Below are 26030 nucleotides of genomic sequence, written 5' to 3'. Positions count from 1 at the left end.
GCAAACCACCCTAGTATCTCTGCCAAGAAAACCCCAAATGAGGTCATGAAGAGTCAGACACAACTGAAAAAATGGCTGAACAACTAAAGTATGAATTAAGACTGGTTGAAGCCAGATGGTAGAGGACCTTAAATGTCAAGTTGAGAACTTTATATTTTAGTCCCTAGGCATTTGGGAGTTATTGAAGGGTTTTCATCAGGGGAGTCATGTGGTCACACCTCTACATTAGGAAGATTATTTTGACCATGGTGTTAAAATATTGGATGCAAAATTTAAATTGGAAATGGGTACAGGAATTGGGGAGAACAGAAAACATTTGCAATAATCTAAGTAGGAGGTGATGAGGGTCTTGTGAGTGAAAAGAAGGGGACAGATATTAGAGATGTTGTGGAGGCAGAATTTCTGACATTTGGCAAATGATTAAATATGGGGAGTGAGGCAGAGGGAAGAATTAAAAACTCTCACCTAACTGAATTCCTGGAGAGGAAGATAGTGTCCTCAACAGAAATAGGGAAGCTGGGGGAAGAATGGATGTAGAAGAGAAGATGAACAATTTAGGATGGGACATGCTGAAGTTGAGGGGATAGTAAAATAATTTGACATAAGAAATTAGGAAATTCCATCTTAAACTTCTGAGCTCAACACTGCAGCATAGAGTTGTCGATTTAGGGTGGATGGGACCTTAGAGGACATAAGACCACAAGGCCCAGGTCTAGCACTGGGAGGCACCTCAGAATCCATTAAGTTCAAGCCTCTCATTTTACAGATGAGGAAACCGAGATCCAGAAAAGTAACTGGCTTGCTCAACATTGCCAGGTAGTAAATAGAGTTGAGATTTGAACCCTTCTCTTCTGATTCCAAATCTGGGGTTCTTTCTATTACACACCACTGCCTTTTCCCAAAACTGAACTCAGCATTTTCCTCCAAATCACCTCTGAACTTCCCAATGGAAACATCGATGACCAGTCATCCAAATTCAAAACCTCCTTGGCTCTTCCTCCTTTGTTCCCAAAACCAGTCCCTAAACTCTGTCCTTTCTGCCTCTGAAATCTCTCATGCATCAGTCCCCTTCTCTCTGTCAGTCAATTGACTGGAATTTATTAAGCTCCTATTATATGCCGGGCCCTGTATTAAGCTCTGTGGAGACAAAGAAAGGCAAAAGACAGTCTGTGCCCTCAAGGACTTTACAATCTAATGGATTATTTCTACTGCTACTACTCTAGGTCAAGCCCTTACCATCTCTTGCCTAATCTACTAAAATAGGCTTCTACTTAGTTTCTCAGTTTTCAGTGTTTGCCCCCTAGTCTATACTGGCAACTGTCTAAGAAGAAATTTTAGAGAAAATGGTGCTATACATTGGTAGAGTAAGTTCTTCATGGAGAGTTCCCCACACTGTTGAAATCACAAGTTCAGTTTAGAAAACACACCACTGTCCTATACACTGTTGCCTCTCACATAACAGCATGTAGTCATGCAGCATTTAAGATTTTCAGAGAATTAGCTATGCATTTTCTTCTCACTACAGCTTGGTAAGGTAAGTATAAATATTATCCCCATTTTACAGATAAGAAAACTGAGACTTAGAAATTGAGTGAGTTATCCAGTGTCACACCCCTTTCTGGCTCCCTAGCATCTTTCCCAATTAAGTCCAAACTCCTTGGCCCTCCCTGATGTGATCTCACCCTACTTTTCTCAACCTTATCCCCCCTTACTCACCTTCATATACCCTACATTCAGGTAAACAGGGCTATTTGCTATTCCCTAAACATACCTAGTGCTTTCTCACCTTCATGCTGTCATTCACCCTGTTCTGTGCTCTTAGAATGTCCTTCGCATGGCCAGTTCCTACCTTCCCTCAAGACCCAGCTAAAGTGCTCCCCTGATGCTGCCCCAGATCCCCTCAGCCAGAACTCCTTTCCCCTTCCTATTCACTCCCATAGTGTGTTGTATCTTTTAAAATTGTACTTTCATGCTGGATATTGTGGCATGTGCCTGGAATGTAGTCCCTGCTACCAGGGAGGCTGAGGCTGGTGGATCCCTTTGAGCTTAGAAGTTCTAAACCGATTGGATGTCTGTACTAAGTCTCATATAAGTATGGTAAGCCCCAAGAGTGGAAGAACACCAGGATGCCTAAAAAGAGGCAAATGTGCCTAGGCTGGAAAGAAAGCAGGTCAAAGTCCCTGTGCCAGTCAGTACTGGGATCAGTCTTGAAAGTAGCTGCTTCACTTGCAGCCTGGGTGACATAGGAAGACACAATCTTAAAAAACAAAAAAAGCCTTTCATGTCTTATCTTTTTTTATAATGATTTTTGTAAAATGTCTAATATCTCTGATCAGTGTATCCATAATACCAAGAACCACCTTTATCCTTTTCTTCCTTTTCCAGCAGCTCCTAGCACTGTACTTCGTCCAAAGTAGGCACATTGTTGAATGAACAACTTCATGAATGAATGAGTTAGTTACGTTATGGACTAGTACCGTTTATTTGTTTATTTTTTTACTTATTTGGCAGTTAAATTTCCTCTAAGCTTTCAGAAGTTGTTCTTGGAGACCCTAAGGTTAGAAAAGAAAAATCTCTCAAAGCATATTCTTTGTCCTTTGAAATTAATGTTCTCCGCCAAAGACTGTAAAGCTTTTAGCATTCTTCCTTGTCTTCAAAATCCGTGAAATAATGGAACAAAACAATTTAAGGCAATACAGAGAGTTTCAAAAGCTAGGTTTGGGGCATAAAACAGAAAAGGGCCCAGGAATAGAATTTGTTACAAATCCAATTAGGTCTGAGCCTGCCCCAGGAACTGAATATACTTAGCCCAGCTCTGATTTGGTTAGACTTCCATTTCTACTGTTCATGGACTGAAATGCTTTTTGATAGCTGCCATGGAAAAAGTCTTGTGTCTCCTCTCAGCGTCTCCTTTCTGATTTCTCTTGTCTCATTTCTAATCTACTTTTGTTTCTTTCTACTTATTTCTTGGGAGAATTTTGTTTGCTGCTAATTTAACTTTGTAGAGCTCAAGGGGAATATTCCTCATCTGATTTCTCTTATAAATGGGCTCACTCATTTTCTATGAGCCAGTTAGAGGATCCCAGATCCTGACCCCAAAGTTCTCTGCTCTTTGGTGAGTGAGGTCAAGTGGAGCATATGGATACAATGACTTTTTTTTTATCTCCATCCCATCCCAGGTTATGATTTGAGTGCAACAAATTTTTGCACTCTATTCCGTTTTTATTGTTCCCCAAGCATTTTACCTTTATTTGGCATCATTTTGACTTTTTTTATTCTTGGCCAGAGTACAGGCCAAACACAGATTCCAATTCTATCAGTCTCTGAATTGTTACTTCCCCTACCATCACAAGTAACATTTGCTAACATGTCTAGAAAGAAATCAGTTATCGGAACCTCCCCTGCTCTTATCTTGCTTTAGTTTTCACTGCTAATTCTGTTTCTCCGTGACAACCCTTGGAACTCCTTCTTGATACTACTGGTACTATATAACTTCTGTTTAGAAAATCATTCACTGAAGGTATATATTTCAGACACAGAGAACAATAAAAAGACTAGGAAGATGATGGCGACCAGAACATCTTATAAATACTATATAATACTAACTGGAAGCAGACACATAGGTAAAAAAGGCAATCCACAGTCTTTCTGATAATAGGATAAAATCCTCTCCACCTTCCAAGCTCCAAGGCTGTCACCCCCATTTCCGACAGCAGCCATAAGGGAACCAAGTGTGATTTCATGGAGGGGAAAAGCATTAAAGCGGGAATCCAAAGACCAGTCTTCTAATCCCAGCTGCGCTACTAACAATCACAGTGATTCTTTAGTGAGTGGCTTTGTCTCTCTGAGTCTCAGTTCTGTTGTCTGCCTTATGATGGCTAAAATCCCTTCCAGTTCTCATAGTCGGTGAATCTGAAGGACACCATAAGTTAGCAAGTATTTATGAAGTGATTGCTATGCACCAAGCACAGTGCTAGGCGGTGGGGACGCCGAAGCAAAAATAAAATTATTCCTGTTTTCAATGAGCTTCGGTTCTATTGGCAGAGAGAAAATGACCATTTTGTAGATATATAGATTTGGAATGGACATCTGAGACCCACTAGTCCATCTTCCTCAATGTATAGATGAGAAAATCGAGGCCAAGGGAAGTTACATGCAAGCTCAAAGTCCCACAGCTAGTAAATGTCAGAGATTGGATATGAGCCCCCAGGCCCTATATAAGTGTGTGTGTTTATATATATATGCAAAATAAATGGAAGATAAATTTGAGATAAATGATGTAATGCTAGTGGGAAGAGATAGAATTGGAAAGAGTTGGGAGATTACCTCCAGGACTTGTCGTTATCAGTAGGGCCAGTAGCCATGGCCTTGTTGGGATCCTATCATACTAAAGAACTCAACTAGTGGTAAGGAAAACCAGGTAAGAATGTATGGATAACTCCACACAACTCATCTCCACTGCTAGATGAAAAATTCAAAGCACTTCTCTTACTGGAGGCAGGTCTTAGGCCATATTGATGGGCAAGACCCAGCGGATAAAGCACTGGGCCTGGAGTCAGGAAGACATGAGTTCAAATATGATCTCAGACACTAACAGTGTGACCCTGGGCAAGTAACCTAACCCTATTCACTTCAGTTTTCTCATCTGTAAAATGAGCGGAGCAGGAAATGGCAAACCACTGCAGTGTCTTTGCCAAGAAAACCCCAAAAGGGGTCACAAAGAATGAGACACAACTGAAACAACTGAACAACAATAACACAACAAAGACCAGCTTTCTTCTCACTATTGTTAGCTATTTTCTTCTCTTACTGATATCCATTGAGCTTCCTGAATTTCTCTACTCAGAAAGCATTTATAATTTCAAGCAGGCCAGTACTGTTTGATCATTCTCCTGAGTTAGTACCAGCCAAAAAAATAAAAAAAAGGCTAAGAAAGTTGATAGTTTATCAGTGGTGTCGAACCCAAATAGAAAGGAATCCCTGCTAGCTAGAAAACCACAAGTTAACATTGTCTATGTTACATAGTTATTGTTTAGTCATTTCAGTTGTGTCTGACTCTTTGACCCCATTTGGGGTTTTCTTGGCAAAGATACTGGAGTGGTTTGCCATTTCCTTCTCCAGCTCATTTGACAGATGAGGAACCTGAGGCAAACAGAGTTAAATGACTTGCTCAGGGTCATGCAGCTATTAAGTGTTTGAAGCCAGATTTGAATTCAGGAATATGAGTTTTCCTGACTTCAGGCCTGGCACTCTATCTACTGCACCACCTACCTGCCCTTCTATGTTACATTGCATTTATTTTATTTTTTCCCAATTACATTTTAATCTGGTGCAGGGAACACTAGAGAGTTTTCCTAGCTGCTTGTAGGCCTTAAGCTTGACACTTCTGGTTTAAATATATTAGCTAGCATATCTCATGCCTAAAATGTATGATGCACCTCAAAATGATATGCACATTAGACCTCTTCGGATGTAGTACCATAGAAAGCAAGGCTGGAGCTACACTGGGGCATTGGAAAGTCTGATCCCATTTAGGGAACATTTACATTGAGCTTGTTATACCCTCCTAGTTGTTTCTGAGTTGATATGTTTATATTTGCCCAAGAATTTCACTCTTTACCCATTAATACAAAAGTCCTGCACACAACTCTCATAGAATTTCCTTCTACCTTGGATAAGAGATGAGCTCACTTAGGGAAAAGTCATAAAGGATCATAGATTTAGAACTCAAAGGGACCTTAGAGGTCACTGAGTCAAACCCCTTCATTTTACAGCTGAGGAAAGTGAGGCCCATGGAAGCTGATTTCTCCGTGTCACGGAACTAGTGAGTGACTAATTACAAGACCATCACTCTTTATAACACTGACTTTCTCATTCTGAGCCCCAGTTAGGGACCCCAAGCCGTCACTAGGCTCCCTTCCATGTTCCATTAAACCAAGATGTGAAAGGTCTGAAAGAAGCCAATGGCCTAATATGGCATTTAATGAAGTGTTTTCCTATCAACACCCTCCCAGCAACTTTGCTGTACAGAAAGGTGATTGGATTGTTCTGTCTTCCCTGGAGAGCATTCCTGGTGGATCAATTTAAAAATATCCTTGGATCTACTCATTTCTAATGCACATGTGACTTGATGACCCTTTGTGCAATGGGGCAGCTCTGCATTTGGTATCTTTCATCATGGACTAGCCTTCTATTTTTCTCCCTATTGGGCAATGAAACCTTATTATAGTCTGATCCCCAGGGAGGGTAGTGTTAGAGGTGACAAAGAGCTATGGCAAATTTCCGGAAGTTGGACCACTTTAGAAATGGGAGGCAAAATGAGTCCCAGTGCTATCGTCCATGTCAAAGAGAGTTCCTTCCACAGCAGCTGATTGGGGAATGAATGATTGAGAGCCAATACTTACTTCATTTGTGGTACTTAACAAATAAGAGACTGGGGTGCAGCGCACCTAGGTGGCACAGTGGATAGAGCTCAGGCCCTGGAGTCAGGGAGATCTGAATTCAAATCCAGCCTCAGACACTTAGTATCTGTGTGACCCTGGGCAAGTCACTTAACCCTGTTTGCCTCAGTTTCCTCATCTGTAAAATGAGCTGGAGAAGGAAATGGCAAACTACTCCAAGTGTCTTTGCCAAGAAAACTCCATGGGACAGCTAGGTGGCACAGCAGATAGAGCACTGGCCCTGAAGTCAGGAAAACCTGAGTTCAAATCCGGCCTCAAACCAAACACTTGACACTCAGTAGCTGTGTGATCCTGGGCAAGTCACTTAACCCCAATTGCCTAAAAAAAAAAACTCCAAATGGGGTCACAAAGCATCAGATGTGACTTAATGACAACAGATATGTAGAATATGGCAGTGACTGGCTTTTATTTGGTGGCATAGAGTGAATGCAGCTGGGAGTGTGTTACTTGGTACAGAAAGGGCATTTGAAGTAAGAGAACATGCAGGAACATGAGTCAGTAGAGGCTGAAAGATGTGGGTCAGGGGTCCTTCTGGTATTTGTTCTGCTGATGTCTTCCTTTGTTGTAAAGTAATGGAGGTGTTGATGGCTATCTGTGTCACTCCAGAGTCATGGCTTATGCTACTCCAGCATCCCGCTGTGGCTTGCATCAGAACCGAGGAATCAAGTGATGATGGTAACCGTGGGTCAGGGTCTGCCTAGCATTGCCTGCCTAGATCGTACTAGCTAAGTTTGTTTCCATTTCCTGTCCCTGGAAAAGGGTACTTGGGACACTGGGCTTTTCTAAACATCAAGGCCCTTCTGCCTGTTCAGTAAGGAACCACCTTGGCTGGAGTCCTGTAAAGAACTACCTTGTATTGAATTTCAGGCTGTAGCTTGTTCCACTAGAATGGGGTTGTAGCGTCTTTAGATTTATTAGCATCACATCTGCCAGGTTAATTTCTTTCTTGTGCCTTTTCACGTACCCTCCCTTGTTCATTGTTATGCTAAAGCATAGAGCAAGACTACAATAAGTTTCACAGCCCCAGCATCACCTTGAGATCTGATTTTCGGAGTGTCCCCCATCCCACTTCCATTCTTGCCTGTGTAACAGATATGCTGCCTTCTCCTCCAGAGAATTGTACACTGGCACAATGGGGCCTGGAGGAGATGCACAGGTGGCGGTCTCTGCCCGTCCCATCTATCTCCTCATCTCCAGCACCTGACAGAGCACTCAGTCTCCAGAGCTCCATGCCTCTGCAAGCCATCTGTCCCACCCTCTTGTCTCTCGATGCTGGTGCAGGGCTTGGCATTGATACCCTACAAACCATCCTGCTCACATACTGTCAAACAGCAGAAATGCTGCTGCACCTAATTGAGTTATTTAGCTACAAGGCAAGTGGAAGCCACAGCCGCATTGACTCACTCAGATCACGTTCAGTGTGAAGGACTAGTTCCCCATAGGCCCAGGTCCAGCTGCAGGAGAATCTTCAAGCAAATAAAAGGCGATGGGGATCTGGATTAGGGAACGAAGTTTGAGTAGATACCGTGCACTGAATTTTAGCATGGAGTGGCCATCAGTCACGTCAAACCCTACAGCAGAATGGAAGGCCATCTTTAATCTGGCCCTCACTTACCTTTCCAGCCTGACTTCCCACTGTTGTAGCCAGCAGGTTAATCAGCAAGCATTGATTAATCACTTACTGTGTGCCATCACTGTGCTAAGCACAGAGATATGAAAAGGTAGATAAAAACATAGTTCCTGCCCACAAGGAGCTCATGTTCCAATGCAAGATGTATACCATGGAGATGGGAGAGAATCTCAGAGAGAAGGCACCAGCAATTAAGGGGACAGTGAAAGGCTTCCTAGAAAAGGCAGAATTTGGACCATGTCTTGAAGGAAGCCAGAAGGTGGAGGTGAAGAGGCAGAGCCTGACAGATATGTGAGACAGCCCTTGAAAAGACACGGAAGCAGGATATGGAGCGTTTTGTGCAACAGACAGTGAAAAGGCAGCTATTGTCAGACCATAAAGTATGTGAAGACTGGAGTGGTCAAAAGGGACCATGTTGTGAAGGGTTTTAAATTCTGAACAGTGAATTTTATATTTGATCTGCAGGTAATAGAGAGCCCCTGGAGTCGAAAGGGGTGGGGGGCAAAGAGGGTTGGGGAAAGGAGATGACATGGTCAAATCTACAATTTAGGAATTCCCCTACTAGAACATTTCTATTTCAGCCAAAGAGGTTTATTCATTTTTCTCCCTCTTCTCTTCTTCCTTTCCCATCCCCATCCCCCAAGCAACTGCTGGCACAGTGGATAGAGTGCTGGGCCTGGAGATAGCAAGACCTGAGTTCGAATCGAGCCTCAGGTGCTTTAACTAGCTGTGTGACCCTGGGCAAGTCACTTAACCTCTGCCTCAGTTTCCTCAAGTGTTAAATGAGGATAATACCTCCCATGATTGTTGTGAGGATCAAATGAGAATAATAATTATAAAGCACTTGGCACAGTGCCTGGTAAATGGTGCTTAATAAATGTTTATTTCCTCCTTGCCCCCAGCTCTGTTTACATACACACAGCAAGGATTTTTAACTGAAGGAATTTATTCATACTGTTCCTCTACCCTAAATGTCCTGCTGTCTAATTCTTTCTTCGACGCCCAAAACTGAAAGTGCCTGATGTCTCCATCTCTTCTTCTGAATCCTTGTGACTCTCATTGTCTGTACCACCCATCTGGCACTGCCTTATATGATGCTGTTATTTAACTTTTCCTGCATTTTGCCTTGTGTGTATCTTGCCTTGCCAACTAGACTCTAAGCTGCTCAAGGGCAGGAACTGGGTCTTTGTATCACCCATACATCCCAGCGCAGTGTTGATCAAACAGTAAATATTCATAAATATCAATTAATAAGCACTAACTTAACACCTGCCATCTCAATTAATAAGCACTAATTTAATACCTACCATGTCCGATGTAAATGTGCTAGAGGTAGGCGGTGTAGGCATAAAGACAAAAATTAAATAGTCGTTGACCTCAAGGCACTTACATTCTATTGGAGGAGATAAAATATATACACATAAGTAAATACGTGGTTTTTAAACAAGCATTTACATAGTGCTTACTATGTGCCAGGCACTGGATTAAGCACTTTACTCATTTTATCCTCACAACAACCCTGGAGAGTAGGTGCTCTATTATCCACATTTTACAGATGAAGAGACTGAGACAGGCAGAGGTTTAAGTGACTTGGCTGGGCTGGAATAGCTAGTAAGTATCTGAGACCAGATTTGAGCTCAGATCTTCCTGACTTCAAGTCCAGGGCTCTGTGCTGTAGCTGCCTCTCCGTGTAAAATAAATGTAAAATAATGGGGGGCTTGGAAGGCATGAAAGAGGAGAAGCAGTAACAGTATTTGAATGAATGCACTTAATATATAAGAACACTCGGGCACAATAAAGTAAACAGGCATTTATTTATTAAGCACTTACTGTGTGCCGGGCATTGCGCTAAGCATACAAAAACAAAAAACACCACTCTGTACAAACAAGACATAGCATGAATTGGAGCTAATCTTAGAGGAAAGGAGTAAGATGATCTTAAGTGAGTTGTCAAAGATCACACTTATTGACCTAACACTAGTACCCAGGTTTCCCGCTTCCTAGCCCCATGTTATTTATATAACACCACAGCCACCCACAGTGGTGATGGCAAGTCCCCTCAGAAGACTTGCATTCAGAAGTTTCTTCTTTCCAGACATGCAGTGTTCTGTGCCAAGTACCTTAATTCCAGCTCTCCTCTTACATTTCTAACTTTTGACGGTGTGCTGGATCAATCAATCAAGAAGCATTTATTTTGCACCTGTTGTATGCCTGGCACTGTGCTGGGCCCTGGTAATACAAAAACAAATGAAACAGTCCCTTTCTTCAAGGACGTTAGAAGAAAGGTAAACTAGGATGCTGTGGATGAAGTTGGCAAATCCTTACCTATCTTGCCTTTCTCTCCCTCAAATCTTATACCCTCAGCTGCATAAAAGGTCTTGGGAAAGGACCCTGAGCTGGGAGGCAGGAAAGTTGGGTATGAGTCCAGATATGTCGTTGAGTAGCTGTGTAACTTTAGATGAATCGCTTTTCCTCTGAAGACCTCAGTTCCCCCATCTCTAAAATGGGGTGAGAAATGAGAGATTGGACACTAGAGGATATCTAAGGATCTTTCCTGTAGGTTTTCTAGCATTCTTATTCATGAGCTGCATGTCCAGGGTCAGCCTGATTCCTCCATCTGTGTTGCCTCCCTCCTCATATATTCCCAGGGAACTTTTAACCTCTCCTTTTCTCCTTCACCTTGTATGTGTTATGTCCTCCCTCTCTCCCCCTTCTTGAGGGCAAAGATTGTTTCATTTTTTCATCCAGAGCATCTAAAATAGTCCCTTGTACACAGTAGGCATATAATAAATGTATGTTGACTAAATCTCTAGAGTGCTAGAAAGCTCAGCTCACATGCAGTTTTCCCTAACTCTCCATCTCCAGGTACTAGTGCCTCTTCTCCCAAATTACCTTATATGTCTGCTTATGTATATTCATGTTGACTCTTTCTTTTTATGATAAACTCCTTAGGAACATGGACTGTTACATTTATGTTTTTATGTCCCCAGTGTCTACCACAAAGTAGATACTCAACAAATGCTTATTGAGAGATCAAGTTGTTGATTTGCATCTGACTCAGAGAATCTTGGTATGAATTTTGGCTTGTGACTTTGGGCAGGTCATTCCACCTCCTGAAGGCATAATCTCCTCCCCTGTAAAATGTGGAGATTGAACTAAAGGATCTTTAAGGTCCCTTTCATAGAAGCACAGGACACAGAATGTTTTTGTTCAATTTTTATTGATATCATTTGTTTTCACATTACACTTCTTTTCTATCTACCTATACAAACACACACATCTATATAAAACCTTCTTTTCCATATGTGTATATGTGTGTATGTATATGTGTGAATGTGTGTGTATATCTCTTTCTCCCAATCTCCAGTTCTATATCAATCCATCCCTCTGCAACAAGCTATAAATAAGAAAAGAGAAAAAAAAACAGTTCACCAAAACAAACCAACCTATCAGCTGAGTCAGGTGGTATTGGCAATGCTCCATACTCATAGTCTCCTCCCACCAGTTTTCAAAGAAGAGAAGAATGCAATTTCTCATCTCTCCTCTGGATCCAAACTTGATCATTATAACTACAAAAGCATTCAGTTTCATATTTTTTTCTTTCCATTTTCATTGTCAAGTTATCATGTAGATTGACTTCCTTAGTTCTAAAGACTTTACCCTATGCCAATTCATGGAAGTCTTTTTTCCCATGTTTCCCTAAATTCTTCATATTGTCATTTCTCATGGCACAGTGATAGTCCATTTAATTCCTATACCATAATTTATTTATCCATTCCCCATTAGATGGATGTTTACTTCATTTTCAGTTTTTTGCTACTACAAAAGTTCTGCTGTATTTAAGTGCATACTAATAACTTTGGAGAGAGCAGTTTGGGGATAGATAAGTCAAGTGGTGTAAAAAGTTGCTGGGAGGGTAATGGATGGCTGGCCTATATTTGATACAAAGATTTTTTTTAATTGATAGTTTCCCTTATCCTTGTTGCATTGATTTTGCTTGTGCAAAAGTTTTTCAATGTCATGCAATAAAAATGTATCTGTTTTGATCCCCCTTCCCCTTCTTTAAGAACTCTATCTTATTTAGTTTTCTTCTAATATGCTTATTACATGACCTTTAATATTCAAATTGAGTATCCATTTTGAGCTAATTGTATAACAGGTTGCTTTAAACATGATTTTTGGAGCCATAGAGTCTTATAAGTTGTAAGGAACCTCAGAGATCCAATCGTCCATCTGATATAATTATTCCCTCCACAATATCCCATATGAGAGGCCTCTTCTTGAACATGCATAGTTAAAGAGATTCCTCACAAGACAATCTATTTAATTTATAGTCGGTTCTGAGTCTTAGAAAGTTTCTTTTGTTTTAAACGGGGAGAGAGAGAATGAATGAATGAATGAGGGAGGGGTTCCTGGAGGTGGTGGCATTTAAGCAGGACCTTGAAGGATAGGTAAGATTTTGACAGGCAATTACTGGATGGGGGAGGGCATTCCAGGTATGAGTTGGTAATGAAGTCTCTCCTTTTTTATTGAGCCAAAAGATTAAATAGGTAGACCTGCATAATATATTATTTTTTCTTGTTGGGGAAATGGCAAAATTAGAGACTATGAGGCCTGATTCTATTGGAACTTGTCAGTCTTATTGTTTCCCTTTGGTTAAATGTACATATTTAGACTGTGCTCAGAGGAAGTCATTTATTGGGTTCCAGGAGGCTCATGGTGTAGGACATATTAGATTCTTGATAAGCTTAATATATCTGTATTAATAATTAATAGGACAGCCTTGTTGCTAACTTTAAATCATAATTTGATTCAATTCATTCCATTTAAAAATGTGATCCCAATTCTGAAATTCCTATATATATGCAAGAGATATGTAAATATACATACATATACATAGATAGATGATGAGAATATAATCAATTCTAAGGTCCCTTTCTTTATTCCTAAGAGAATTACATGCTTGTGGTAAGCAAGACAAGCTACACTGCCATTTCTTGGATAACATTTAAAGTCTGCAAATGGGTACAACTTCTTTCTCTGGGGATTCCAGTGAATTCTCTGTGGAAGATTGCATATGTGTTTTTTAAATGTAGCAATTTAAAAAATAAAATTTAATGGAAAGAGATAAGCTTTCCCCAACACAGACCTGTTCTGATTTTATACTTTCTTAATCTGTTTTATATGCTGCTACAGGAAATTAAATCAGAATTGTCATCTTTGTCAAGTATATATGTGCAACAGTAAGGAATGGAAGGTTAGGCACAGAATTGGGGAGAAGAAAACTGCAGGAAACCATCATTCTGATGTGGCCTGGGATTTATTATCATTTTATTTGAATGGGGAAAAAAATCCAACTTGGTCCTGGCTGCCTAGTTGAAGGGTTGTTGACAGGATGGGGTGAGACAAATTCATGCCTGGAACCTAATTAGGGAGCAGCTAGAAGGCCAGTTTGACTGAACTGTAGAATAAATGAATCTGGGAAGTGGGTGGGAGCCAGATTGTCAAGGCATTTAAATGTCAGGCTGAGAATTTTATGTCTAATCCTAGAGGCAATAGGGAGTCATGGATAAATCGCTAAGTGGTGAGAGGGTGTTGATCAGTCTGCGTTTTAGGAATATCAATATGGCATTTGTGTGGCAGATATAAAAGCAAGAAGGTTGAAGGCAGGGTGACTAATTAGGAATCTGTTGCAATGATCCAGTTGAGAAGTGATATGGGCTCATATCACTTTGAGTAAAGATAGAGGGACAGATGTAAAAGATGTTGCAGACCTAAAATCAACACACTTTGATAATTTATTAGAATTGAGAGAGAAGGAAGAGTGAATGCTGACTTCAGGGTTACACACTTGGATGACTAGGACAGTAGTGGCCCCAGCCAAAAAGGTGAAGTTTGAAGGAGGGATGGGTTTGGAAGAAAATACAAGTTCGGGGGGGGGGGGGAGTACTAGGTGGCACAGTGGATAGAACTCTGGCCTTGGAGTCAGGAGGACCCGAGTTCAAAACCAGCCTCAGACACTTGACACATAGTAGCTGTGTGACCCAGGGCAAGTCACTTAACCCCGATTGCCTCATCAAAAAGCAAAAAAAAGAAAAAGAAAAGAAAATATGAGTTCCATTTTGGACATGTTTAGTTTGAGGTCTCAATGGGACATCTAGGTTGAGATGCCCAGCAGGCAGCTGATAATGTGGAACTGGAATTAAGAGAGAGATTAGGGCTGGAGATGCAGACCTGGGAGTCATAGATCTTATATGTACAAAGTTACTTGCATATTGTCTTTCCCATTTGAATGTAAGCTCCTTGAGGGCAGGGACTGTGCCATTTGCTTTTGTCTTTATCCCCAGCACTTAGCACAGTATCAGGCACATTGTAAATGCTTAATAAATGCTTATTGACTGAGACCACCAAAGGAGAAAGCATAGAGAGGGAAGAGAGAAGATCTCAGAAGAGAGTTTTAAAGGATGCCCAGGCTCAGTATATGAAGGGTAATGATCCCACAAAAGTAAATGAGAATGAAATGGTCAGATGGATAGGAGGAGAACCAAGAAGTAGCAGTGTTACAGAAGCAAAGGGAGGAGAGATTGCCTGGGGCCAAGAGGGGAGGGAAGGGGGGATTGAAAGTATCAAGGTACAGAGAGGTCAAGAAGGATGAAGACTGAAAAAAAATCATTAGGTTGAACAGTTAAGAGATCTCTAGCAAGCTCAGGGAAAGCAATTTTAGTTGAATGATGGAGTTGAAAGCCATATTGCTAGAGACTTACAAGTGGGAGGTGAGGAAATGGAGGCAATAATATTGAAGTTCTGGGATTTTGGCTGTGATGGATTGAAAGAATGGCAGGTTAAAGCGAAGAATTTTTCTTGAAGATTGAGGAAACCTGAGTGTGCCAGCAGGTAATAGGGAAGGATCCCATAGACAAGGAGAGACTTTTTTCAGCAAAGTAGGAGGTGAGGTTCTCTACTGAGAAGAAGGAGAAGACATTGTAGATGGGCTGAGGAGAGAGGATACAGAATCTTGTATGATTTTGATACATTCATTAGACACTCCTTGTGTTATAGGAGTGGAGAACCTGGGGCCTCAAAGCTACATGTGGTCTTCTAGGTCCTCATGTGTGGCCCTTTGACTGAATCCAAACTTCACAGAACAAATTCCCTTAATAAAAGGGGAACATGGACTCAGTCAAAAGGCGGCATCCAAGGACGTAGAAGGCCACATGTGGCCTCAAGGTCACAGGTTCCCCACTACTCTGTGGAGAAGAATATCTCTGTATTGTGGACTCAAATGCTTTTTTAAGTCAACAAACAATAATAAATACAGTGGTATCTGAGTATTATCTCTATCAGCCCATTGTGTGACACAAAAAGATGTGGTTTGGTGCATGTGTAGATTATTTATATTTAAAAAATGTTTTGTAGAGAGAGGGAAATAGACCTATGGATGAGTAGTTATTGATATTTTTGTCACTTTTTCATAATAATGTCTGATTTTTTCCCTGAAGACATTCATAATATTAGCTAGTATTTCTATGGTGTTTTAAGGTTTACAGAGCACTTTACTTATATTATCTCATTTATTCCTGGTGTCCTCTCCTCTTTCAGATACCTTGAGGATTGATCCTTGAATGCCCTCAAAGTTGTATCCCTTGTAGCATGGACTTCCTCTGTGTTTTCCTCTTTAAATGCCTTCAAGATGAGCCCTTGCCATGCTTTCTGTAAACTGATTTTTTCAGTACTTGATGATTTATAAGATGACACTACTCATAATCATCCACCATTTTCATCTGCAAAATTTTAGAAATGAGTTTCTTTTCTAAACTGGTGTTTTCCTTGGATACGTTCTCTCTCTGCTTGGCAAGATCAAATATTTCCTGCCAGAGGCAGTTTCTACCTTCTACGGGCTCCTTGTGGTTGATTACATCTGTCAAATTCCTTTAGGTATTGGTGATAGTCATAGCTGTTCTTTTTTTCATTTCCTAATTTGGTATAGATTTTAATCTTTTCTCTAATAAGTCAGTGATATGGCTGTATATAAATTACCTCCACATCAATAACTAGCCATTTCTTGTTAAATCAATTAAATTTTTTGTGATGTTATTTGGTTGGTGTTTACCATGGCCAACATCTTCCAAATCACTTCTCAATATAATCAGAAGTGAGGCTTCTGTATAGGCTAAAATCATTTGACCTCTCATTTCTTACTTTTGAACTATATTTTTCGTTCCTCTATGAAGAATGTTTTTCTTTATAAGATTGATTTTTAATTGGGAAAATCATCAATTTCTTCATCAAATTTTTCTACCTCTGAAATCCTCTGTGTTGGTGCAAAAACCACCATTATCTTCATTGTGATAGTTTTGCTAATACCAGTGAGCACAGAAAAAGATGATGATCTATCATCTCATGGTGTCCTTTGAAATGATGTTTCTTGTTGACTTGGAATGAACAGTAAAACCTTTATTTGCATCTTCCAAGTAGAACCTGTACACCATCTTTCCATTTAGCTCCCACTTACTTTGGTCTCCTGACTTCATTAACAGAGAGAACAATGTTGATTGATATGATTTAGTTTTACCAGTGGGGTGTCCACTCCTTGATCATTGCAAAAGAACTCTCATGTAGAGTGGTACCAGTGGTTAAATTAATGTTTATAGCTGGTCTAAAAACTGTGTGATTCTTAGCACCTACTGACTCTCTTTTCTACTATTCTGACACTGTCACTGTAGAAGGGCAAGGGCCGTATGTAGAACTGATGGCTACGTTGTATTTTTCTTTTTTAATGAGTTTTAATGAGTTGCCAAGGCCAAATAATTCATTATTGAAATATCTGCCCACTGGTGATGAGCACCACTGTATTTTGTTAGACCTGTCCCCCCAAATCAGAGGCTTTTAAAACATACAAATATATATTATAATTATGAATATATAATTTAGTCAAAAAGATAATATGTTCTCAGATTATATTCATAGAAACTTGGTGTCCAGAATGAAAGGAGTTACTGTTCTCTTGGATCCTGGCATAGTAAGAGCACACATCTATATTATTGTCAAGGACCTCCAAGGCCATCTTTTCTAAACTATACCTGGACAAGAATTCTTTCCATAATATACCTGACTGGTGGGCATCCAGCTTCTGCTTAGTGAACTCTAGTGGGGAGAAACTTCCCTGCTTCCCACACAAGCTCATTCTACTTTTGGATACCTCTAACTGTTTGGAAGTTTTTCCTTATATCAAGACTAAATCTGCCTCTTTGAAATATCTGCCCATTCATTGTTTCTAGGATCAAACTGAACAAAACTAATTCCTTTTCTACATGATATCCTTTCAGATACTTGGAGACAGCTGTCATGTTTTTCCTTCCCCCACCCAATTAATAATTCGGATAGGAGTTGAAACAGGAATATTTGGCTGTGACTATATGAAGAGAATCATACTGAGAGTTCAAAGATTTGAGTTTTGGTGCAAGTTCTGCCCCTTAATATCCTCTGCCTGGCATTCAAAGCCCGTGTAACCTGCACCATCCCTACCATTCCAGTATTCTTACATCTTACTTCACACCCACCCACACACGTATACCAAATACTCTTCGGTCTAGTGACACTGACTTTGTTATTCCTTGCACAAGACACTCCATCTCCAGACTCCTGGCTCCTTTCAAGTCCCACTAAAATTCTGCCTTCGACAAGAAGCATTTTCAGGGCCCCCTTAATTCTAGTGCCTTCCCTCTGTTGATTATCTCCTGTTTACCTTATGTATACTTCATTTTTACATAGTAGCTTTTTGCATGTTGTCTCTCTCATTACACTGTGAACTCCTTGGGAGCAGTCTGTCTTTTGCCTTTCTTTGTATCCTTAGCACATAGTAGGGGTTTCATAAATGTTTATTGAGTGACTAGATGTGTACCCTTTGCCACTTCACTTCACCTCTCTCAGACTCCATTTATTCATATGTAAAAAGAGTTAGACTAAGTGATTTTTAAGGCCTTTGAGGGTTGGTATGACAGAGTAGACTGGAGTTCAAATCCTGACTCTTACTACCTATGTGAATTTGGGCAAATTATTTAACCCCTTGGGACCCTAGTTCCTCTTCTATAAAGTGAGGGGGGTAGATTAGATAGTCTCTAAGATTCTGTCCAATTCTATTCCTGTCTTCCATATACTTTATTTTGTGGTGGTGGTGTTTGTTGTTCAATTATTTCAGTTGTGTTTGTGACCCCTTTGGGGGTTTTCTTGGCAGAAATACTATAGTGGTTTGCCATTTCCTTCTCTATCTCATTTTACAGATGAGGAAACTGATGCAAACAGGGTTAAATGACTTGCTCGGGGGTCACACAGCTAGTGTTTGAGCTTGAGCTCAGGTCTTCCTGACTCCAGGCTTGGTACTCTATCCAAAGAGCCACCCAGCTGCCCTTTATGCTGTATGTATCTCATACAATATACATGTCATCTCCCCCACTTGAGTATAAGGTCCTTGAGGGCAGGGACCAATTTTGCTTTTTTTGTTGTTGGTATTTTTAGCGCTAAGCAGTATACCTGGCATAGTGCTTAATAAATATTTGTAGATTAATTGACTGAGCCTTCCAACCTCTGAAAATAATCATTCTGCAGACATTAAGTGTTGACTGTGTACTCCTAGGAAAAATGAAGTATAATACCAATGCTTCAAGAGACTGACATCTAATAGTAGATAGGCAAAATGAATTGGCAAAACTTTAATGTAGTAAAAAAAAAAAAGTTAACTCATTTGAAATATCATAATGATAACCAGATGAGATCATAGATTTAGAAATGGAGAAGACCTTTGAAATCATATAATCCATTGAGCTCAGTTTACATTTGAGGAAACAGACACCCAGAGAACTGAAATGATTTGCTCCAGATCAGTTTTAACCTCAAATCTTTGTCTGCTACTGTCAGTCAGTAAACACTTATTAAGTGCCTACCAAGCAGCAGGCACTGTTCTAAGCACTGGGGGTACAAAAAGAGGCAAAAGACACTTCCTGCCCTCCAGGAGCTTACAATCTAATGGAGGAGACAACATGCAAACAAATATATACAGTTAAGCTATACACAGGATAAATAGTAAACAATTAAAAGAGGGAAAGCACTGAAATTAGGAGGGGTTAGGGAAGGTTCAATAGAAAGTGGGGTTTTAGGTGGAACTTAAAGGAAGCCAGGGAGGTCTGAACCAGATAGAGCAAAGGAGGGATGTGGGATCTGCCAAAGCAGAGAGATGGAGTGTCTTATTCTTGGAACAGCCAGGAGGCCAGTGGTGTAAGGAAATTGGAAGGGTTTTGGATATCAAACAGAGGATTTGGTATTTGATCTTGGAGGTAATAAGGGAGTCACTGAAGTTAATTGAGTAGGATTTGTGTGTGACGTGATTGGACCCTTAGGAAAATCACTTTAGGCGTGACATACTACTATAGCCTGGGAAGCCCAAATCAATTAGTGCCATGAGGAAAATTTTAACATTTCAGACAAACCGGAGTAGAATAATAGCAGTTAAGAAATCTGCCCCCTCCCCCCACCACACACACACTGCTGTGCTCCCAACACAGGTATGTCTCAATAAAGCCCATAGAAATGAAAATCTTTTGCAAATTAGGCTAGTCTTTCTTCTCTAATAATTTCTGGTTAATCCAGGTCATCCCCTAGGCCAGTGTTAAACTGCTGCTGCCTGCTTCCATCCTTTCTCCTAGATCTCATCATATTGCTAGCACTTCCCTTCTGAGTCGAATGCAAAAGAACATCTAAGCCCCTTTTCAACCAAGAGAATTTCTTTCCTATGAAGTGACTTGAAAGCTTCTCTGTGTAATCATGTGGATTTCTGCTTCAGACCATAAGACGCCCCAACTGTGAATCACGAGCTGGAGCCAATGCAGCGAGATGAGACTAAGCTAGGCTCCCCCAATGCCACAATCAAATCATAGATTCATTTTTAATCAGCAGACCATAGGGAAAACTAATAAAGCCATGCTGGCTGGACAGGGGGCAGCATTCCCTGTCTCTTCCCCAGAGAAGGCCAGGCATCACAGGATGCCCAACCCAGGCAGTAGACACAAAGACTCCCAAAGCCCCAGCCAGGAATACCAAATGTAAGTCTGTCTGGACTGTCTGTCCTCTACTCTCATTTGCAATTCATCTTGGTGTCTTTACACACCAGTTGCCTACTGGGCTTCCGTTTCTAGAGGGTGCCTGATGAAAATAACCTGTGTCCCCACATTGTGGCTGGGTGATTACAGCAGTTTTTCATAATTAGGTCAGTTCTTTGGGTCCAGAGGCAGTAAGCAATGGAGACCACAGAAATGGGATGGACAAGACACCTCAATGCCTGGGTATCCCAGCCCCTCCCTACGGCTCGGGTAAAATGATTTTCCAAAGGCAAGAAGCAGCACAATTACAGACCAAATTAAGGGTCTGAGCAAGTGCTGTATAGGAAAATGAGAAGGGGGGGATGACCCCATGGTTGGGGGCCAGAAACACAAATCTCAGGTCCTTTTTAAAGGATTTTTTTAAGACTCAAAAGGAAGCTTTGACCTTTCACTTTTGGCCACTTTTTTTTTTCCATTTTTGGTCTGTTTTCCATTCCATACAAGAGACCCAATTCCTGTCTCCCTGCCTTTCCTTAAGATGCATCTCAGTCACCATCTCCTGCGTGGAACATTTCCTGATTCCCCCTTCTTCTATTAGTACCCTCCCTCCCAAACTACCTTGTCTTTAATTACTTTGTATAGATTTGTCTTTATTCATATTACATTTATGCCATATGTATTTACTGTATCTTGTATGTACATATTTTTATGTGTACCTGTCTCTTCCTATTAGAGTGTGAGCTCATTAGGAGAATGGATTGTTTCCTCCTTGGTACTTGTATCCTCTGTGTCTGGTACCTCGTAGGTGTTTAATAAATGCTTGTTTCTTGATTTAATCAATTAGTAAACATTTATTACACTCTTATGTGTGATTGTTGATTGATCCCCCATTGTTACTCAGACCAGAGTGTGTTCTCTATCTGGGGTCTAATCTATCCTGAGAGCAGTTTTTATACCACAAATGACTTCGCTTCTCTCAGGCTCACCATCATTATTATAGTTTCACTGAGCAAGACATTTCTCCCTTCTAGGCTTCAGTTTCTATTTTAAAATGATGAGGTTGGACTACCTGCTAAGGTTATATTTCTAGCCTTAAAAACTCTTTGAATTCTGCACTTTAATCCCCAAAGCACAGGTTAAGAAGAAGAAAGAGGTAAAAGTATTAAGTAATCTGTCTATTTCTTTCATTCAGGCTTTTGAGCTTATGAAAATGACACACGGCAGAGACCACAGCCTGGCAGAAGACCTGATGCTGCTTTTGGGAGACTGTGAGGCCACTCTGCAAGTGGCATGAGTGGACCTGACCCTAGGCCACAAGACTATGACTCTGAAGTGAAGGAAAGAAGGCTGACCATTTCAGGCCTCGATTGTCCGGGTTAGGTCATAAACATTGGCTTTCTGTTTGCTGTGTGAACCTCACCTCTCAAAAATGCTGTGCTGTGTTTATCTAGGTGCCTAGTGTTGTCCGTGTGGTTTGCAAATAACAGGAACCACTGAGTTAAAAGAAAACTGAATTATAATAAACAGAAGGTTTGGTAGGCAATGCCATCTGGCAATTGGTGGTGAGTGTTTTGTTTTGTTTTTTTTTCTTCCTTATTAGCAATCTTAGTGTGTAAGTTCTCAGTGTGTGAAATACAGATTCAAGTCTATACGACTGATTCATCTGCATTGACTGAGTGCCTACTATGCGTGTAAGGTACGGTGCTACACACCGGAGATAGACAAAAATGAAACAGCATTTTTCATTCTACCTGTGAATTCTCTCCTCCCTCCACTAACAGATTTTCATAACTGTCATCTGGGGGGAAATCGGTTGTTTTTCATTCATTTCTATGCAAAAACCTAGAAGCCAGTCTGTGAAAAGATAGATTTTTTCATGGAAAATCCCATGTATTCATGTTCCCCTTTATACCTGCAGCTCAAATTTAGGAAAATGAAGATCTTAATCTAATTCTTGGAAAGAGATCATTCTGAGCTACCATTACCATCTGGTTTTAGAACAGGCAAAGCATGCTTAATGCAAAAATCAAAATGAGTCTGTGTCTTTCATGAATCTTCTTTCCCACTCCAAACACTGTGTAAATCTCTGTCACTGTCACCACATTGGTTTTTTGTTTGTTTTCTTTTTGAAATAGGAAGGGTTGGAAGGGAGTAGTGAAAAGAGCCCTGGAGCTTAGGACACACCTTCAATGTGGGTACATGCCTAGGTTCTATTCTGGGCCTTCTTTTCCCTTTACACTCTCTCCTGGTGACATTATCAGCTCACCTGGATTCAGTTATCAACTCTAGGTAGATGACACCCAGATCTTTATCTGGTTCTACTCACTCACACCCCATCCCCCAACCCACACTCCCCCCCCCCATTACCAACTGCATTCCAACTAAGATGACCCCCACAGGCATCTCAAACTCACATCCAAAACAAAACACAACACACTTCCCAACTTCCCTGTTTTTGTCAAGAAATATATGTATTTCCTCCCAAGGCTATTCAAGCCAATTTTTAAGCATATACATACATCCATCTTCCTTCTCCTCTCTATAGGTATTTCTACATATATATCTATATGTATAGATGTACATGATAGGCATGCCCATGTAAGCTATGTATATCCATGTGGGTTGTCTAAATGTATAGACAGGAGGTTCACAGCTTGCATAGATAGGTGTCTCTAGAATCTAAACTATTCTCTCCAAGGGAAACAATGATTTCCTGCCTTTATGAGAGCAGAAAGGCCATGACTGAGCACTTGCTACTTCACCTCATTTCTCCTTGAGAAGATATCACACACTAAGCCACCCTCCTCAGATATTGCTAGTCTAGGGATACAGTGGATTCAGAAGAAAAGCTGCTTCTCTGTTCACTCACAAGAAGAGAAGGTAGCCTCAAGCTTATAGTCACCAGCTTGGCCCCTTTCCATTAAAGACTGATCATAGAAAAAATTTTCACAAATAATGAATACTAAGCAAACCCATTTATCCAAGCAAATAGAAAATGGAGAAGTTATACAAATTAGAATAAAATAAAAAATACACAAAAGGAAATGAGTTCTGGAACTTCCAGTCATGTGAGCAATAGGATGATGAATTAGACATTTTTTCTGATCCCCATGACCTCTCACATCTTTCCAAGGCAGAAAATATGTGCCAAAGATACAAGTGACTTCAACTATCTCCTTGGTCTAAGACACCTACAATCCCCCCCACCAAAAAAAGGTAAAACAACCAACCAAAAAAATCTATAAACTGATGCCTACTGATCCTGAGCTCACTCAGCACCCCTCCCCAACCCCATGCTATCAGCAATGAGACTGCACTAGCAGACCCAAGAACCTGACACAGGCTTACAATGAAAAACACTCCTACATTCCAGTCCTCCCCTCCCTCTTTTCAGTGTTGTGGAGAACCCAGCTCTAGGCTGTAGAGATTTGCCCAGGCTACAAGAGAAAGCCAGGCAGTTATAGCTCCTCAAGAGCAAAAGTCCATCCAGGGCCACAGCCTTGTAGAACCAGTGCTGCAAAGCTCTGAACTGCCGAACCAGAGAACTGAGGAAGAAGAGGAGTGGGACAGGTCAGGACAGGCTATACTATGTGTTGGGGGAGGGGAGGGAACTGGGCTCACTAAGCCTGAAGAGAAAACCCACAGCATCCAGCTAGGGCCAGTTTTTACAACCCAAAAGTCACATGGGGCAGAGACCTAGGCTGGTGAACCATGAATTGCCCAGCATGGGAAGAGGCTGAGATACTTTGAGATCTAGCCTCCAAGGAAATTATAATTAGATGCGAGGAAGTCAGAAAGAATACAATGGAGAAAATAAGGGGAGGAAAAGACTGAAATTAACAAAGTTTTCAGAACAAAACCCAAAGACCTTGAACATAAACAGATAAATCAACAGGAAAAACAATAACAGAAGGAAATATCGCCTCCAGATCTAGTAAACTATTTAAGGCATCTATGAATAAATACTGAAAAACAAAGAGAAATGATCCAACCTTGATGAGACAGAGACATATGAGACCCCATAGAATTTGAAGACAACATGGAGCAACAACATGCTGTTCTTGAGTGATTTAAAAGAGAAATGAGGATTATGGGAGCCGAATTTATGGCCTAAGAAAAAATAATGAACAGGATAGAAAACCTGGAATCTGCAATGGCGGTCTCACCAAATAAACACATGAGAGAACAATAGATTGGGAATGCAGATAACAGAAGTGAAAGACAATCTAGAAGAAGAGAAGGAAAAAAAATTTTTCAATGAAAATATGCTCATTACACAAGCAAAACATATTAATCTTGCAGATGGGATACACAGAAACAACCTGAGGCTCATGGATATCCCAGAAGAACAGGACAGGACAAAAGAATCATAATGAAGAAATTAACAGAGGAGAATTACCCAGCACTTCTGAACATGGAAAAGAAAATTTTAATTGAAAGAATTCACAGATTACCTCCAGGAAAAAACAAACAAAAGTCTGCAAACTCCAAAACACAGAGTAGTTCAATTTAATAATTCAATTCAGAAACAAGAAGTTCTGCAAGAGATCTAGAGAAAGACTGTTAAATATGAAAGAAAGGATATTCAAATAATATAAGACTATGCTGTATCATTAGAAAATGAAGGAAAGAATAGAATGTTTTCCAAAGAGTAGTAGAGCTAAGGATGCAGCCCAGGTTGAGCTATCCTGCAAACCTAAGCTTATAACCATATAGGATGAAAAACAGATATTCAATAATAAAGAAGAGTTTGAAACATTTTTAGAAAGAAAACCAGAACTGGTGAGATTATTTGCTTCCTGAATACCCCCAAACAAAAGAAATGCAGAAAGAGTGAATAAATGCAAACGGCAAGGACAACAGCTTAGAGATTTCTTTCTAAATGCATACAAGGAGGAGTAACTGGTGGCACAGTAGAGAGAGCACCTATAAATGCAGACACTTGACATCTGCTAGCTGTGTAACCCTGGGAAAGTCACTTAACCCCAATTGCTTCACACAAAAAAAAAGTATGCAAGGAGACAGGGGTGAAAGCCAGAAATGTCATAAAGATAACAGTGAAGAGAAGACGGGGCATTATGGACTGAACCTGGAAGCATCCTGCCTATAGGTCAATGATACAACATGGGAAGGTACATGAAGGGAAGGAGGGGATGTGCTGAGGTAAAATTAAAGGCTATCCAATGAGAGGTGGTCCTCTGTGGTCTCAGAGAAGAGTCTACAAGGGAGTGGGTGTGGGGGCTGTGAAAATGGGCAGAAAGGAAGGAGACCTTATTTTGGTGGTGAGAGGAGGTTCTGTTGGTGAATGCTTGTATGAGTGAATAGAGATGGTCTGTGAAAAGAGATAAGGACCTTATGCTGGGGTGAGCCTGGGGGATTTGGTATTTGGAAAGTCTACTTATCCTACATTGGGAAGGAGGGAGTTAGAGTCCCTGGGGGGCAACTGGACTGGGGAAGTAGGAGAGCATGGATCCAAGAAGATTTTTAGACAAATGTGGGGTGGAAAATGAAGGTAACCAGAGGAGGATGTAGATCAGTAATGGGCTGTATAATCAGGAAGATGGTGATAGGGGAGCCCTACCATGGGGGCAGTGTCCTCTATGACACCTGTAATAATTGGTGTTGTTCTGGGAATGAGGCACGATGGAAAAGGGGAATCCATGGGGCAAACTCTAAAAGTCAGTAGCAGAAAGCTCCTAGAGGGGAGAGCCTAGAATGATACCTTGGAAGCTTTGATTTACATGAGGATTATAGAGAAAAGAGAGAGACCAGATAATTATAGGGCTCATGAATTAGAGAATGAGCTCTAGAGTAACCAGAAAGAGAAGGTGGATAATGAAGAGAGTT

The 26030-nt window shown here is 40.7% G+C and overlaps 1 protein-coding gene across 1 annotated transcript in view; it reads left to right on the top strand.

Annotated features, from left to right (window-relative positions):
* LOC114049838 (histone-lysine N-methyltransferase SMYD3-like) overlaps positions 1-21728 on the top strand; it is a 1050735-nt gene extending 1029007 nt beyond the window's left edge. Inside the window, exon 12 of the mRNA XM_027871264.1 lies at positions 21376-21728. Coding sequence (XP_027727065.1) covers positions 21376-21477 — 102 coding nt within the window. The 3' untranslated portion in view covers positions 21478-21728. The remainder of the gene's footprint in view (positions 1-21375) is intronic.
* The last annotated feature ends 4302 nt before the right edge of the window (positions 21729-26030 follow it).

The sequence above is a fragment of the Vombatus ursinus genome, unplaced genomic scaffold, assembly GCF_900497805.2.
Source record: "Vombatus ursinus unplaced genomic scaffold, bare-nosed wombat genome assembly UNPS02014798.1, whole genome shotgun sequence".
NCBI lineage: Eukaryota > Metazoa > Chordata > Mammalia > Diprotodontia > Vombatidae > Vombatus > Vombatus ursinus.
Note: the sequence above shows the minus strand (reverse complement) of the source record. Positions and strands in the feature narration are given on the sequence as shown.